Source organism: Oncorhynchus mykiss, chromosome 3, assembly GCF_013265735.2.
Source record: "Oncorhynchus mykiss isolate Arlee chromosome 3, USDA_OmykA_1.1, whole genome shotgun sequence".
In the NCBI taxonomy this organism is placed as follows: domain Eukaryota; kingdom Metazoa; phylum Chordata; class Actinopteri; order Salmoniformes; family Salmonidae; genus Oncorhynchus; species Oncorhynchus mykiss.
The window spans coordinates 53139983-53156006 of NC_048567.1; the positions used below are offsets into that span (position 1 = coordinate 53139983).

Here is a 16024-nt window from a genome sequence, read left to right on the forward strand (position 1 = left end):
GGCTATTTTGGAATGCATACAGTCAGTTAGGGATGGGCATTTTAAATTAATAATATAATTATTTTTGGGGGGGAAGATTGTCACACAAAAAAGACAAATGCCACAGGGTGCTATACCGCTATAACAGTAGCCTAGGCTAACAGCAACAGTGAAAGAGAAGTCTGATGTTTGCCATCATAAAACTGATTTTGTTTCAACATTTTTTGATGAGTGTTTTGTATTGATCTGTGTCAGGTCTTGTGGACCTTCCGTTGATGTACGCCTGTAGGCTAGTCGCTGAGGTGGGGAAAATAGCATACTGTTGTCAGGGCTGACTGGAGGGCTACATGCAGTATGATAGTAAGATGCCTTTTTATATAAAATGCAACCCATAACCTATAGCCCATGAGAGAAAATGTACTTGAAAAATCAAACAAATCACTTTGTCCGTCCCCGGAACTGTAGGCTACATTTACTGTATGCATCTGAAAACAATCTGAAAACAATATCAAAGCCACATAACGTCTGAAGCAGCATACAGTGCCTTGCGAAAGTATTCGGCCCCCTTGAACTTTGCAACCTTTTGCCACATTTCAGGCTTCAAACATGAAGATATAAAACTGTATTTTTTTGTGAAGAATCAACAACAAGTGGGACACAATTATGAAGTGGAACAACATTTATTGGATGTTTCAAACTTTTTTAACAAATCAAAAACTGAAAAACTGGGCGTGCAAAATTATTCAGCCCCTTTACTTTCAGTGCAGCAAACTCTCTCCAGAAGTTCAGTGAGGATCTCTGAATGATCCAATGTTGACCTAAATGACTAATGATGATAAATACAATCCACCTGTGTGTAATCAAGTCTCCGTATAAATGCACCTGCACTGTGATAGTCTCAGAGGTCCGTTAAAAGCGCAGAGAGCATCATGAAGAACAAGGAACACACCAGGCAGGTCCGAGATACTGTTGTGAAGAAGTTTAAAGCCGGATTTGGATACAAAAAGATTTCCCAAGCTTTAAACATCCCAAGGAGCACTGTGCAAGCGATAATATTGAAGTGGAAGGAGTATCAGACCACTGCAAATCTACCAAGACCTGGCCGTCCCTCTAAACTTTCAGCTCATACAAGGAGAAGACTGATCAGAGATGCAGCCAAGAGGCCCATGATCACTCTGGATGAACTGCAGAGATCTACAGCTGAGGTGGGAGACTCTGTCCATAGGACAACAATCAGTCGTATATTGCACAAATCTGGCCTTTATGGAAGAGTGGCAACAAGAAAGGCATTTCTTAAAGATATCCATAAAAATTGTTGTTTAAAGTTTGCCACAAGCCACCTGGGAGACACACCAAACATGTGGAAGAAGGTGCTCTGGTCAGATGAAACCAAAATTGAACTTTTTGGCAACAATGCAAAACGTTATGTTTGGCGTAAAAGCAACACAGCTGAACACACCATCCCCACTGTCAAACATGGTGGTGGCAGCATCATGGTTTGGGCCTGCTTTTCTTCAGCATGGACAGGGAAGATGGTTAAAATTGATGGGAAGATGTATGGAGCCAAATACAGGACCATTCTGGAAGAAAACCTGATGGAGTCTGCAAAAGACCTGAGACTGGGACGGAGATTTGTCTTCCAACAAGACAATGATCCAAAACATAAAGCAAAATCTACAATGGAATGGTTCAAAAATAAACATATCCAGGTGTTAGAATGGCCAAGTCAAAGTCCAGACCTGAATCCAATCGAGAATCTGTGGAAAGAACTGAAAACTGCTGTTCACAAATGCTCTCCATCCAACCTCACCGAGCTCCAGCTGTTTTGCAAGGAGGAATGGGAAAAAATTTCAGTCTCTCAATGTGCAAAACTGATAGAGACATACCCCAAGTGACTTACAGCTGTAATCGCAGCAATAGGTGGCGCTACAAAGTATTAACTTAAGGGGGCTGAATAATTTTGCACGCCCAATTTTTCAGTTTTTGATTTGTTAAAAAAGTTTTAAATATCCAATAAATGTCGTTCCACTTCATGATTGTGTCCCACTTGTTGTTGATTCTTCACAAAAAAATACAGTTTTATATCTTTATGTTTGAAGCCTGAAATGTGGCAAAAGGTCGCAAAGTTCAAGGGGGCTGAATACTTTCGCAAGGCACTGTTTAATGAATACTCTCACAAGTGTTCGAATACTGAACGTCTGTTCGGATATCCGGATATTCGATTAACCGCGCCCATCCCTAAGTCAGATGCTATCTTCTTTCCCATAGCAGTGCTGATCTCTGTGAGGATGTTATTCTCATCATTGGTTGAGGCAAAAAAAAAATGTGAAGAAATGTTTGGGAATAAGTGTTGAAGATGTCCCATTGTCAGGATCATTAGTGAACAGACTGTAAACACATGGTCAAACTGTGACCCCACAGAGGTAGCCTACAGTAAATGGTGTCTATACTGTATGCCCAGTCCAGCTTGTTCAGCACAAGCAATTGTGGCACTCCAACTCATCCCCGGGCTTGTTTCTTCCTTGGCGCTAACTAGAGGTCGACCGATTATGATTTTTCAACACCGATACCGATTATTGGAGGACCAAAAAAGCCGATACCGATTAATCGGCTGATTGTTTAAAAAAAATATATTTGTAATAATGACAATTACAACAATACTGAATGAACACTTATTTTAACTGAATATAATACATCAATAAAATCAATTTAGCCTCAAGTAAATAATGCAAAAACAAAGTGTTGGAGAAGAAAGTAAAAGTGCAAAATGTGCCATGTAAGAAAGCTAACGTTTAAGTTCCTTGCTCAGAACATGAGAACATATGAAAGCTGGTGGTTCCTTTTAACATGAGTCTTCAATATTCCCAGGTAAGACGTTTTAGTTTGTAGTTATTATAGGAATTATAGGACTATATCCCTCAATATCATTTGTATTTCATTAACCTTTGACTATTGGATGTTCTTATAGGCACTTTAGTATTGCCAGTGTAACAGTATAGCTTCCGTCCCTCTCCTCGCTCCTCCCTGGGCTCGAACCAGCAACACAACGACAACAGCCACCATCGAAGCAGCGTTACCCATGCAGAGCAAAGGAAACAACCACCCCAAGGCTCAGAGCGAGTGAAGTTTGAAACGTTATTAGCGCGCGCTAACTAGCTAGCCATTTCACTTCGGTTACACCAACCTCATCTCGGGAGTTGATAGGCTTGAAGTCATAAACAGCGCAATGCTTGACGCACAACGAAGAGCTGCTGGCAAAACGCACGAAAGTGCTGTTTGAATGAATGTTTACGCACCTGCTTCTGCCTACCACCGCTCAGTCAGATACTTAGATACTTGTATGCTTGTATGCTCAGTCAGATTATATGCAACGCAGGACACGCTAGATAATATCTAGTAATATCATCAACCATGTGTAGTTAAGTAGTGATTATGATTGATTGTTTTTTATAAGATACGTTTAATGCTAGCTAGCAACTTACCTTGGCTTACTGCATTCGCGTAACAGGCAGTCAGTCTCCTTGTGGAGTGCAACGAGAGAGAGGCAGGTCGTTATTGCGTTGGACTAGTTAACTGTAAGGTTGCAAGATTGGGTCCCTCGAGCTGACAATGTGCAAATCTGTCGTTCTGCCCCTGAACGAGGCAGTTAACCCACCCTTCCTAGGCCGTCATTGAACATAAGAATGTGTTCTTAACTGACTTGCCTAGTTAAATAAAGGTATAAGAAATACATAAATAAATTAAATCGGCAAATCGGCGCCCAAAAATACAGATTTCCGATTGTTGTTGGAAACTTGAAATCGGCCCTAATTAAATCGGCCATTCCGATTAATCGGTCGACCTCTAGCGCCTCTAGTCTCTTTTACTCAACTTGCGTGACCAGTTTCCAGATCTCTGGCCCCTGGGCTCAGAGCATTCCACGTTTAGCTATCCTATGTTTAGTTGTCCCTCATAATTGATTGTCAGAACAAAACGGCACTGTAGGTCCCGACTCCCTTGTCCCTGGCCCTGTTAGATATGAGCGGAATGAAGAGACTAAGAGAATCCCCTCTGTGTCTCAGGGGGCCCTTGGCAGGTGACTTCTTTCTTTCTTCTCACTCTCAGGCTCTTTCTTCTATCTCTCTTTTTCTGTCTCTTGCTGTGTCCCTGTCTCTGATTCTCTGTCCCTTTCTCTCTGTCTTTCTTTCCGTCTCACTCTCAAAATATCTCTTTGTACTTTTTAAATTATGCATTTCTTCTTTTTAATTAAGGATGTGTGTGTCTTTTTACACCCCGAAGACAAAATGTGTTAAGAATAGACTTTACAATAGATTACGTAGGCTAAACAGTAGCATTTTATCCTATCTGAGCTGAATCAAGCCGGCAAGCCTATTTATAGAAAGCTTTCTAAACGGTTAGTTCTCCTATATTTGGCACACGTAGAGATGAGAGAGAAAGACCTTTGCATGTTCATTGGTTTGTGTCAGAGCCTCTCTTCCCTGCCTTAACAAGCAGACGTGTCACCATTGTCAAACCACACCCACCATATCCTTTTGTTTTCAGTCACTGTTACCACTTGAGGTTTTGTCAGGGTTAACCATAACCACAAGCTCATATTGTTGTGGTTTCTTAAACCATATGGCACTCTCAGGCTATGTTTTGAACTTTAAATTCAAAATCCTTTTTCCTGTTGTTTAGATAAGTCTCAAGGATTATACTTAAAATATAAATGATTTTTGTCTAGCCTTTTTGGTGTTTGAGATGATATAGTGAATACATTCCTTAAGCAGTAGGCCCTAATCCAGGGATGAATCAACCTGTGGTGCCTGGCGCCTCGCAGGTTAATGTTTATATTTTGAGTTCATTGTCATGTCAATGGCTCAGTGAAGGAGGATAGCCTGACTATGCATGACAGTACATTATTGGCAATTGTTTGATTGACTTGTGTGTAGTGTGCTTTGTACAGCTCGGAGCATACTGTCAATAGGGGCTGTATTTTACTAGCTGCATACTAGAATATTTCATGCCTAGGTTACTTCTCAAAATGGATGAGGTGAGGGTGCAGTGGGCTAAATGATTGTCATGTGTTGTGATTCAGTGCAGTAAATGACATTCGACTTATTTCAACCCTGCTGATTCGGTTGAAAACGAGACTGTTCTCTCTGAATGGGAATTCTATCCCATTACCCTCCTGGACCTATCAAACATAATCATTAACAAATCATATCACAATCAGCCAGGGCCAGAGATTTTCCCACACAGCATTTGAAGACTGTGTGTGTCAGTTTCTAGAGGCACTCGAGTCATCACCACTGGTTAATTACAGTGCTGTGGTAAGGCTTCACACTGTGGAGGGAGGCTGGCTGATGAGAGATGGCTCTGTTCGTGATCACTGCAGCCCTGGAAGTGGCCTTTAATGCCTCCATCCTGTAATTGTCCTGCAGTGAGTGGAGAGTTACACCATCCGTGCATTGCTTCACGAGAGCAATAGATTAGTCGTAGATTAAAAGGACATATGATGTTACACTGTAGACAGGGCTGTCCCAAAATGAACTATGTTGATGTGCAGGACACAGTAGGCTTCTTTTATGTATTCATTCATGTCTGTGGTTTGGTGTTTGAACGCCCTTCAACCGATTCTAACCAAATGATTTATTAACACATTCACCTTACAACAGGAATGCTGTTCGACCTTCACCTCAAAGTATTTTGATCTGGTGTCTCCATCTCTCTGTTCCTCAGGGGCTATCCTGGGCCGGTCAGAGACGCAGGAGTGTGTCCACTACAACTACAACCCCAACCCTGCTGCCATCCAGGAGAACCGGGGTAACCGCAGTGGCATCGAGACGTGTGCCGGGGAGAAGGACAAGCGGAGACACTGCTTTGCCACCTGGAGGAATGTGTCGGGAACCGTAGATATCGTCAAGCAGGGCTGCTGGCTGGATGATACCAACTGCTATGACAGGTAGGGCCTATTGCATCATGGCTCTGTGGGGGTGGGTTGGATAACATGTGTGATCTGTTACAACACACCAATGACACACGGTGGAATAACTAAGTGTATCATTGGTGTTTTGCAATGGATGACAAATGTTATCAGTATAATCAGTGAAGACGACTCTGAGGCCTATCTAGTACCTCCATTCTGTGTGAGGACTTGGTCGTCCCATGGAGATGATGTGAAAGGTGTCAATGTGGAGGACGAAAAATCATCATGAACGTGGTTTCTTGCAGGCTAGACATTTTTTTTTAAATGTCAGCATTAGCAGTCTCGACTTGTTCTAACAGCTACACTACTGCGATAAACAATTGAGCTTCTTCAAGTAATTTAACACCTGCAGTGTTTTTTAAAACAATCTAGGCCTAGATGTTTGCATATTGCACATTTGCCCTGTGAGCCAGAACAGACAGATCGAGATGGATGAAATGTTTCCTCACTCAGAGTTATATATATATATATATATATATATATATATATACCTGATGTTTAAGTGTAACACTTTAGCCCCTCTTCACTTGTGTAAACATGTTATTGCTGTTCAGCTTTGCTCCCCCTCCATTCCACCAAATTGTGATGTTATCTTCCCAGCTATCCATCCAGCATGTCAGCTAGTGTTGCCAGAAACATTCTCTGTCATAGCGTGCGAGAACCCAGGCCCAGAAAGGCCGATTTACACGGCGGGTCTTGTCTTAGCATGCTGATGAACCCGTTTACCTTCCATCTGCAGTAACCAAATCGATGTGTTTTTGAAGTGTGGCATGCTGCCATGTGATTACTCAATGTAGAGCAATGTAGAGCAACAGGTAGCTCCGACCGTGCGGCAACTTACCAACGTGTGTATACTCTCCATGTAAACAACAGCCAAACATTTTTTTTCAAACATAGTTTGGAGTGAATACTGCTCATTTTGTTTCAGCTTGTGTTAATCAGCTTGTTTATCTAGTCAAGGATGTTTAGAGAACGGAGTGTAGCTTTGATATGGTTTAACTGCCATGGAATGTCAGTTTGCCAGTTAAATATAGAATTTATTATTTTTTTCCTTCGTTTTTTGTTGATTTGACTGAGTTCCAAACGTACGAGGTGAAACACAAAAATACTTGTTTGCAGGAAGTAGCCTTCAGTACCTACAGCAACATGAACTACAACATCATATTTTTACATCCATTATATTACTATTCCTGTAGAGCTCCAGTCTAAAGCTCAAGGACAGTTTCCGAAATATCATATTTTCCTTTGATATACAATTGTAACCCAAAGAAACAAAATAAGTTGCAAAAAGACTTTAGAAAAGGGAAGGTTTGCTAAGCTATTGGGGCCCGAAGGGACCAACATTTTGCTACATTGTTATGACAGCATTGTCTCTCTCTTTTCCAGAACTGAATGTGTGGAGATGAAGGAAAGTCCAGATGTGTTCTTCTGCTGCTGTGAAGGAAACATGTGCAACCAAAAGTTATTCTACACCCCCGACAACACACAAGCTGTTCAGAGTAAGTTGTGTGTGCGTATGCTTGTGTTTCTGTATGTAGTAACACCATATCAACTGAAAAATATGTTATGCTCAAATCTGACGTACTTGCCTTTGTCCGAAGCGTGACCTTTTGACTTTTGTTACGACATGAAACAAAATAAACAACCCAATATGTTAGTCATCTTTATTCTCTCACGTTACATAACGCTGATGCTCTGCATAACCGCTCTGCTTCGTCAAATCTGCTCCATATTCCGGGAAGTGTGCAGCGTGATGTGGTGTTCCTAGTTCCAGTGAGTGTGCAGTGAACTCCGGCATGTGCCATGGTGTGTCTGACCGTATCCTGTGTGGCTTCCTGTGTGTCATTCATCAGGGATTGCTGTGTCTTTAAGATTAAAAGGGGATGATCTGTCCTCCTTATCCCCGTTGAGCTAACGGGCCTCACTGCTAAACAACCTCTTAGCAGGAGGAAGAATGCAGTGACTCAGAGGAGGTGTAGCTAGCTTCCTCCATTGGTGCTGCTCGCTCTGCCAAGCAACAATCCTTCCTGGAAATCAATCTACATTCTTCCCGTAATTGTTGATTTAAAAAAAAAGATATATAATAATCTGAGCACATTCTCAAAGAATGCAGAATAGAAACATCTAATCAGAAATCTCTTAATGTTCCTTGGTTCTGGAATTTCTTGGTCCTGGCAAAACATGTTTTTTTATTACCACATCCTCAGTTGAGTATAAAGAAAAAATCTAATCAGTGATCAGAAATGCCTTAATGTTGTGGTTGGGTTACTCTTTTTCCTCTTGTGCTATTGTTGCTCAACAATGAATAGAATTGCCCTTTTCAGAATAGTCATACTAATTAATGGGGAAAACATTTGTGTGTTCTTGCATTGGAGTCAGATAGAGGTTATACAATAGATACACTCACTGGTCATTTTATTAGGTACACCCATCTAGTACAGGGTCGGACTACAGAACAGCCTGAATTCTTTGGGTTTTGGCGTTCAATAGTTGCTCAATTGGTATCAAGGGACCTAACATGTGCCAGGAAAACATTCCCCACACCAGTACACCACCGCTACAGGCTGGATGGGTCCATGGACTCATGCTGCTTACCCCAAATCTTGACTCTGCCATCAGCATGACGCAAAAGGAACCAGACTTTGTTGGAACAGGCAATGTTTTTCCAATCCTCAATTGTCCAGTTTTGGTGATCACATGCCCACTGGAGCCGCTTCTTCTTGGTTTTAGCTGACAGGAGTGGAACCTGGCACCGACAATCATACCACACTCAAAGTCGCTTAGGTCACTAATTTTGCCCATTCGAACAGTAACTGAATGCCTCAATGCCTGTCTGCCTGCTTTATATAGCAAGCCACGGTCACGTGACTCAATGTTTGTAGTAGCAGTGCATTTTCATGAATGGGGTGGAGTACCTAATAAACTGGCCACTGACTGTATATTAAAGCTTTGGGTGGGGAGATGGGCTCTACTACAGTACATTAGGCATGTCTTTCTCCCTCTGCTTATTCAACTAAACACGTACGTATTTGCAGCAGTGACTAACTAGATGTGGAATTCCCTGGATATTTGGAATTAAAAGCTCGGTCGGAGCCTTACTATCGTATCGAGCATAAGGCTCTGCACATGCTCACAGCTGCTTTTTTTAACCTAGCAACAAGGCCTCTCTGGGGATGAACCATGCAGGAGTGAATAGAAAGAGGGGGAGAACGGGAGAGAGCTTGACCTTCTGACCAGAGCGGCTCCATGCCTGAGTGGCGTGTACAGTGTGGTGATCCTATTGCCCTGGGGGCGAGGTGGGGGCGTGGAAAGCAGGGAGCACGCAGCAGGCATGAGGAGGCATGTTGGCGAGTGGGGGGGGGGGTTTGGGTCTGATGTATTTTTCAGCTCAAAGAGGCTAATCCGGGTTCTTATCCCACTTGCAGCTAAAGTGGAGCACTGGGCAGAGAGCTGGGAGAGGGGGAGGGGAGCAATGGGTATAGAGGGGGAGGGGCATGGCAAGGGGGGGTTGTGGCAGGCAGGCAACAGCAGCATCACAAACAGTGCCCCATCTTTAACCACGCAATGTTACTGCGTGTTGCCAGTTCAGCTGAGGTCCCCCACATAGAGCAGTAACGATACACACATACACACACTGGATGTCACGCTGGCAGGCGAGGGAAGGGGTATCCACCGCAGCAGTGAAACGAGTCCGTGTTGAGATTACTGGAGCTGCTGCTTTGGCAACGAGTCACAATCAAATCTTATCTCTCTTTCATGAAGCCCTGTAAAGGGACTGTGCCAGGATGGGTGCCTGCAAACCAAACAGGCTTTAGACAGATACACTAACTCACTCAATCACCAAGCCTGTGGCTCCACAGTTAACAGGGCTACTAGATTAAAGCTAGTTTTTACTGAATCGTTTGGGATCAAATCATCGGACTTCAGAGTATGCTCTCTGTGTTCAGGTTTCGTGTGTGTTTGTTTAACTATTCTTGTGAATACCGGAAGTCCTCACAAGGATAGTAAAGCAAGGATGATTCGGACAAGTGGGGACATTTTGCCGGTCCCCACAAGGAAAAATTATATTTTAGACTTAGGTTTAGGGTTACAATTAGGGTTAGACTTAAGGTTAGGGGTTACGGTTAGGAGTAAGGGTTAGGTATAGTTTTAGGGGTTTGCTGTTTGCGATTAGGTTAGGTTAAGGTTAGGGAAAATAGGATTTTGGCTGGGAATCAATTCTTTGGTCCCCACAAGGATAGCAATACAAAACTCTGTGTGTGTGTGTGTGTGTGTGTGTGTGTGTGTGTGTGTGTGTGTGTGCGTGCGTGCGTGCGTGCGTGCGTGCGTGTGTGCGTGTGTGTGTGTGTGTGTTAGAGCTGGGCGATATGGACAAAACCCATATCAAGATAAATTGACTGAATTATCACAATGAAACGTTAAGTTTATAATGATGTACACCAAAGTTATTTTTTTTATTACATTACCCTTTTAACTACTACTATTACTTTGAATGTTGTAGCTATCAATTGTCCCATTAACAAGCACCCATATTAGCAAATGTATTTCATTTCAAACTTCGCAGGTTATTTATCTTAATGAACAATTTCAGCACTATGTCCACGATAAATGGTCGGTTTGGTCAGTTTATCATCCCAGCTCTAGTGTGTGTGTGTGTGTTTTTGTGCGCGCATGTGTGTGTGACTGAGAGCGAGATATCCTCTTGATTTAACCGTCACACTCATTGACACTAAGCCCGGATAGATTTGGCTGATTCCCAGCCCCAGAGAGACCCAGCTAGAAATGCATTTTATAAAAATGACATCAGCCAGCTATAGTTGAGCCCATATCAGCCCTACATTATGAACACGGAGACCGCAACACATAACCCATTTCGTTTTTCACATTCTTGGCAAAGTTATTAACAAAATGCTCTTTCAGCACTCCTTGATTTTGAGTACATCCTACAATAGTCCTTTTGTCCAGGCGTAATCTAGATTGATCTCATTTTACTCTCTCTGTCTTTCTTTCACTCTCTTTCCCACTCCCTCCCTCGCTCTCCCCTTCCCTCCATAGCAACGTCGAACCCGGTTACGCCGAAGCCTCCTCTCTTTACCACCCTGATGTACTCGTTGGTGCCCATCATAGGCATCACTGCAATCATCCTCTTCTCCTTCTGGATGTACCGCAATCACAAATTGGCATACCCGCCAGTCCTGGTGCCCACACAGGTAAGAAAATACACAGCACTAATGTACAAAACCCTCTTTAGTTGCAAAAACAGTTGTAGCTAGCTATGCAATGACTATTTGATAGACTAGCTACTGTATATCAATGAGAGTTGTTCTCATTTGAGTTCGCCTGTAGCTAGCATTTGATCTATGTTGGCTGGATGGCGGAAGCAAGGTATTCCAAGTGTCCACAGATATACCACTGTAGACGCAACACCTCTTTGTTTTGACTGTGGCCCGCTTTGTTGATAAACTTTTTCTCCATCATGACTAAAGTCTGTGAGAGCAGTACTATGACTTTCAAATCACCTGTATGACACAGATCAGTTGCTATGAGTTGTATTTGTGCTTGAGCTTGTGCTGTTGGTAGCCTGAGAGTCTGTATTTGGCAACTGCGCTCATGTTCTCTTTTTTTCCCCCCCTCCACCCCTTTTTTGGAAAATTTTCAGAGAAATTACACCTTTTCAGGAAATGTAGTTCCCTTGCTTTGATGGGACAGAGCGTTTACGTAATCTATCTGCCATTGACACACACACACACACACACACACACACACACACACACACACACGAATGCTCACAAAGTAGCATGTGAAATCTCCATGAAAGCCTGGCTGTGCCAAAGCTAAGGCTCCGAATACTTGGCAGTTTGGCAGAAATGTTAGTACATGACGCACTCAAAGAAGTGAATTCTAATAACATACGTCTATTACAACGTCTTCCATTGCCTCAATTAGCATCCAAAATCAGTGAACACAATGATTTCTGAAAAAAGAATGATGCTCTTTCTTTACAGTATTGTACCTCTACATTCTTGGGTGTGATAGGGATGCATAAAAGTATGGACACCTTTCACACATGGTCAGCTTTTTGGCATCAAGCCAGTGAAGCCATTCAAGTAGGCCACTGTATTCTGCTCATGTTGGAGTTAGTGGGGGCTGTGAAGTGGATGTGAGAAACCATGCTGTTTTTTTATGTTCTGCTATCATCTTTATTTACCCAGCAGTGTTGTGGCTGGCTGTGTTCGATGTGTCCTTTCAGATTTGACTGAGGCTGTGCCACAGCTGCAACAGCAACAAGCTCAAGTTAAAGGACAACTCTGCCACTTTTTGTTATTATGATGTATTTAGTGATGTCCTGCACAGTTTTAGTGTCATTTTATGTTTTCATGACTGTTTAGTGATTAGCAAAACAGGAAATTGCTTCTCTGTTACGTTTTCAAGTAGGAGCTGACTAATACAAGAAGTTATGGACAGTCATTTTCAGCAATATATGTAACCCGTCTGTAGTTTTCTGATCATACTGGAACTCCCTGCTCTATGTTGCTCTGGTTGTCTGTCTAATAACATCTGTAAATATTTTTAAGTAGACGGTCAAGAACCTATAGAATGATACTCTACATATACAAAAGTATGTGGACACCCCTTCGAATTAGTGGATTTGGCTATTTCAGCCACACCTGTCATCGCCAGGTGTATAAAATCGAGCACACCGCCATGCAATCTCAGTAGACGAACATTGGCAGTACAGTGCCTTGCTGAAGAGCTCAGTGAGACTTTCAACGTGGCACTGTCATAGGATGTCAATTTCTGCCCTGCTCGAGCTGCCCCGATCAACTGAAAGTGTTGTTATTGTGAAGTGGAAACGTCTAGGAGCAACAACGACTCAGCAGCAAAGTGGTAGGCCTCACAAGTTCACAGAATGGGACTGGCGAGTGCTGAAGCGCATAGTGCATACAAATCGTGTGTCCTCGGTTGCCACACTCACTGTTGAGTTCCAAACTGCCTCTGGAGGCAACGTCAACACATAAACTGTTCGTCGGGAGCTTCATGAAATGGGTTTCCATGGCCGAGCAGCCTAAGATCACCATGCGCAATGCCAAGCGTCAGCTAGAGTGGTGTAAAGCTCACCGGCATTGGACTCTGAAGCAGTAGAAACGCGTTCGCTGGAGTACGGACAAATCTGGGTTTGGTGGATGCCAGGAGAACGCTACCTGCCCCAATGCATAGTGCCCACTGTAAAGTTTGAGGAAGGTCATTTCCTGTTTCAGCATGACAATTCCCCCGTGCACAAGCGAGGTCCATGCAGAAATGGTTTGTCGAGATCAATGTTGAAGAACTTTACTGGCCTGCACAGAGCCCAGTGAACACAAGGATAACGCTTTTTCTTTACAGTATAGTACCATACCAATTGCCCAACATCAGCGCCTGACCTCACTAATGCTCGTGGCTGAATGGAAGCAAGTCCCCGCTGTAATGTTCCAAAATCTAGTGGAAAGCCTTTCCAGAAGAGTGGGGGCTGTTATAGCAGCAAAAGGGGGACCAACTCCATAGTAATGCTCATGATTTTGGAATTAAATGTTTGACAAGCAGGTGTCCACATACTTTGGATCATGTAGTGTATTTATAGTCAGCCTATTCCAATATTTTTCTGTTGTTCAAGACTCAAACTCCCATGATTCCATTCTACAAAACTATTCCCACAATCACCGACTGAAGTTGTAGCTCCAGCAGCCATTGTGCCCTTTCCAAATTTGTTGTAATTGAATTACTTGTAAACGTCATACTTTTTATTAGTTCCAATAGGGCACCAGTGTTGGATGGTAGCTTGGTCACTGAGGCTGTATTTTTCTGTTAGCGTAGAAAACACTTTAGCTACTTAGCTAGCTAGCTTTGCTGCACTCCCGAGTGGTGCAGTGGTCTAAGGCACTGCATCTCAGTGCTAGAGGCGTCATTACAGACCCTGGTTCGATTCCAGGCTGGTTCGATTCCAGCCGTGATAGGTCAGCGTACAATTGGCCCAGCGTCGTTAGGGTTTGGCCGTCATTGTAAACAAGAATGTGTTCTTACCTGAATTGCCTAGTTAAATAAAGGTTAAATAAATAACATAAAAAAGCACCAAATATACAGGTTGAGAGATACTAGGATTCTGTAATGATTTGCCTGTAAAATACATAATAAATGTTGTGTTTTTTTTAACAGATTAAGATTAAACTGTTATTTTGGATGCAGCAGTCAGGCTAGCTTGCATTCTAACTAGTTGTAGTTACTCTGTGTTATGGTTAGCGTAGCTAGCTAGTCAGAATCAACATACAATTATATTGCAGTTTTTTGGTGACAATGACATGGGCATATATTCAGCACGACATTTATGCATGCATTATAATATATTTTCAACCCAAAAGTAATGTGAAATGTACTTATATTTTATGATATAGCAATATATTTAGACTAAGCTTTCTTCTGGGCTTGATAGCCAGCTAGCTAAGTGGCTGACTAAGCTGAGCATTGCTTCATGGGTGACAAAATGCACCCTGGGAATTGTAGTATGCTGTAGACGATTGTTAGCGTAGCTAGCTAGTCAGAATCAACATACAATTATATTGCAGTTTTTTGGTGACAACGACATGGGCATATATTCAGCACAACATTTATGCATGCATTATAATATATTTTCAACCCAAAAGTAATGTGAAATGTACTTATATTTTATGATATAAGCAATATATTTAGACTAAGCTTTCTTCTGGGCTTGATAGCCAGCTAGCTAAGTGGCTGACTAAGCTGAGCATTGCTTCATGGGTGACAAAATGCACCCTGGGAATCGTAGTATGCAGTACAGAAGCTTCAAAATTACAAAAAATAGGAATTGTGCAGTATGACTAACAAAAACTATAAAACATCAAAATGTGCATTAAATAGTAATGCATATACAGTATACTAACAGCATAATAACTGGTTATAAAGTGGCAGAGTTGTCCTTTACAGTTATGCCCATTTCCGTAAGTCAGAGGTCACATTGACACCTGAGGTTCCTGGGGCGAGGGGCCCTCAACCTCTCTTACAATGAGCCCGACTTCTCTGACAATGGAGCATCAGGGCTGCTTTTAGAACCAATGTTCAGTCCACTTCATGGGTTTTTATAATAGTCAGAAGACACAGATGGACATGCTGTACATGAGATACTATCTATCTTGGTACGAGTGTACAGTGTATCTGTTAGTGCAATTCTGATAGAAGAAAGGCTGGTTAGGCCTCCCTATGATGTGTGGTTCTTTCTCAGTATGGCCTGGCCGTTCTATGCAAGTACAGTACCTGATAATCATTGGGGTTTAAAGTGTGTGTGTGTGTGGTCCTCGCCCACTCATCATCACCCGCACCACAGCACAGAACACTGAGTACAGGAAAGCGTTCGCTCGTTCGGAGAGGGGGAGGGTTGGATTAATAATGCATGCTCTCGCTCTCTTTTCTTTCCTCCCTCACTCTCTCCCTCTGCCCGCTCACTCCGCTCTCTTCATCTCTACACCCCCCCCCCCCCCCGGTTATAAAAAGGCTTGCTGCACGCAGGTCAATGAGACATGCCTGAATTTGATCAATAACAAGCCATGTTTTCGTTAATGCTGGCTTCCCACACCCATACTGCAGCTCTCTCGCTCTGCTGTTATCTACTGGACCATCTACACCAAGCAGGAGTCATATATATATATATATATATATATATATATATATATATATATATATATATATATATATATATATATATATATATATATATATATATATATATATATAGCTGCACATGAAGTGCTTTTCATGCCATGCATTCTTCCCAAACAAGTTGAGCTATGCATTTACACTATGCATACTGGTCCATTACCATATATCACATTGATTGCACAGCAGCGACAAAGGAGAACCACGGTAAAGATTAACACTAAATCTCTGCATTGCGTGCACTATCGACTAGCTGAATGCTCACACACACAGTCTTGTTTAACTAACCTTGCGGGGACACAATTTATAACCATTCTAAATTCTATTTTCCCTATCCCTATCCCTAACCCAAACCTCAAAACCATTCCTTAACCC

At 42.4% G+C, this 16024-nt stretch overlaps 1 protein-coding gene across 2 annotated transcripts in view; it reads left to right on the forward strand.

The window, feature by feature from the left end:
* Positions 1-16024, forward strand: part of acvr2aa (activin A receptor type 2Aa) — a 47771-nt gene that overhangs the window by 15327 nt on the left and 16420 nt on the right. For both annotated transcript variants that reach the window (XM_021597328.2, XM_021597329.2), the window contains exons 2-4: positions 5701-5923; positions 7334-7446; positions 11003-11157. In XM_021597328.2, the coding sequence (XP_021453003.1) occupies positions 5701-5923; positions 7334-7446; positions 11003-11157 (491 nt within the window). The remainder of the gene's footprint in view (positions 1-5700; positions 5924-7333; positions 7447-11002; positions 11158-16024) is intronic.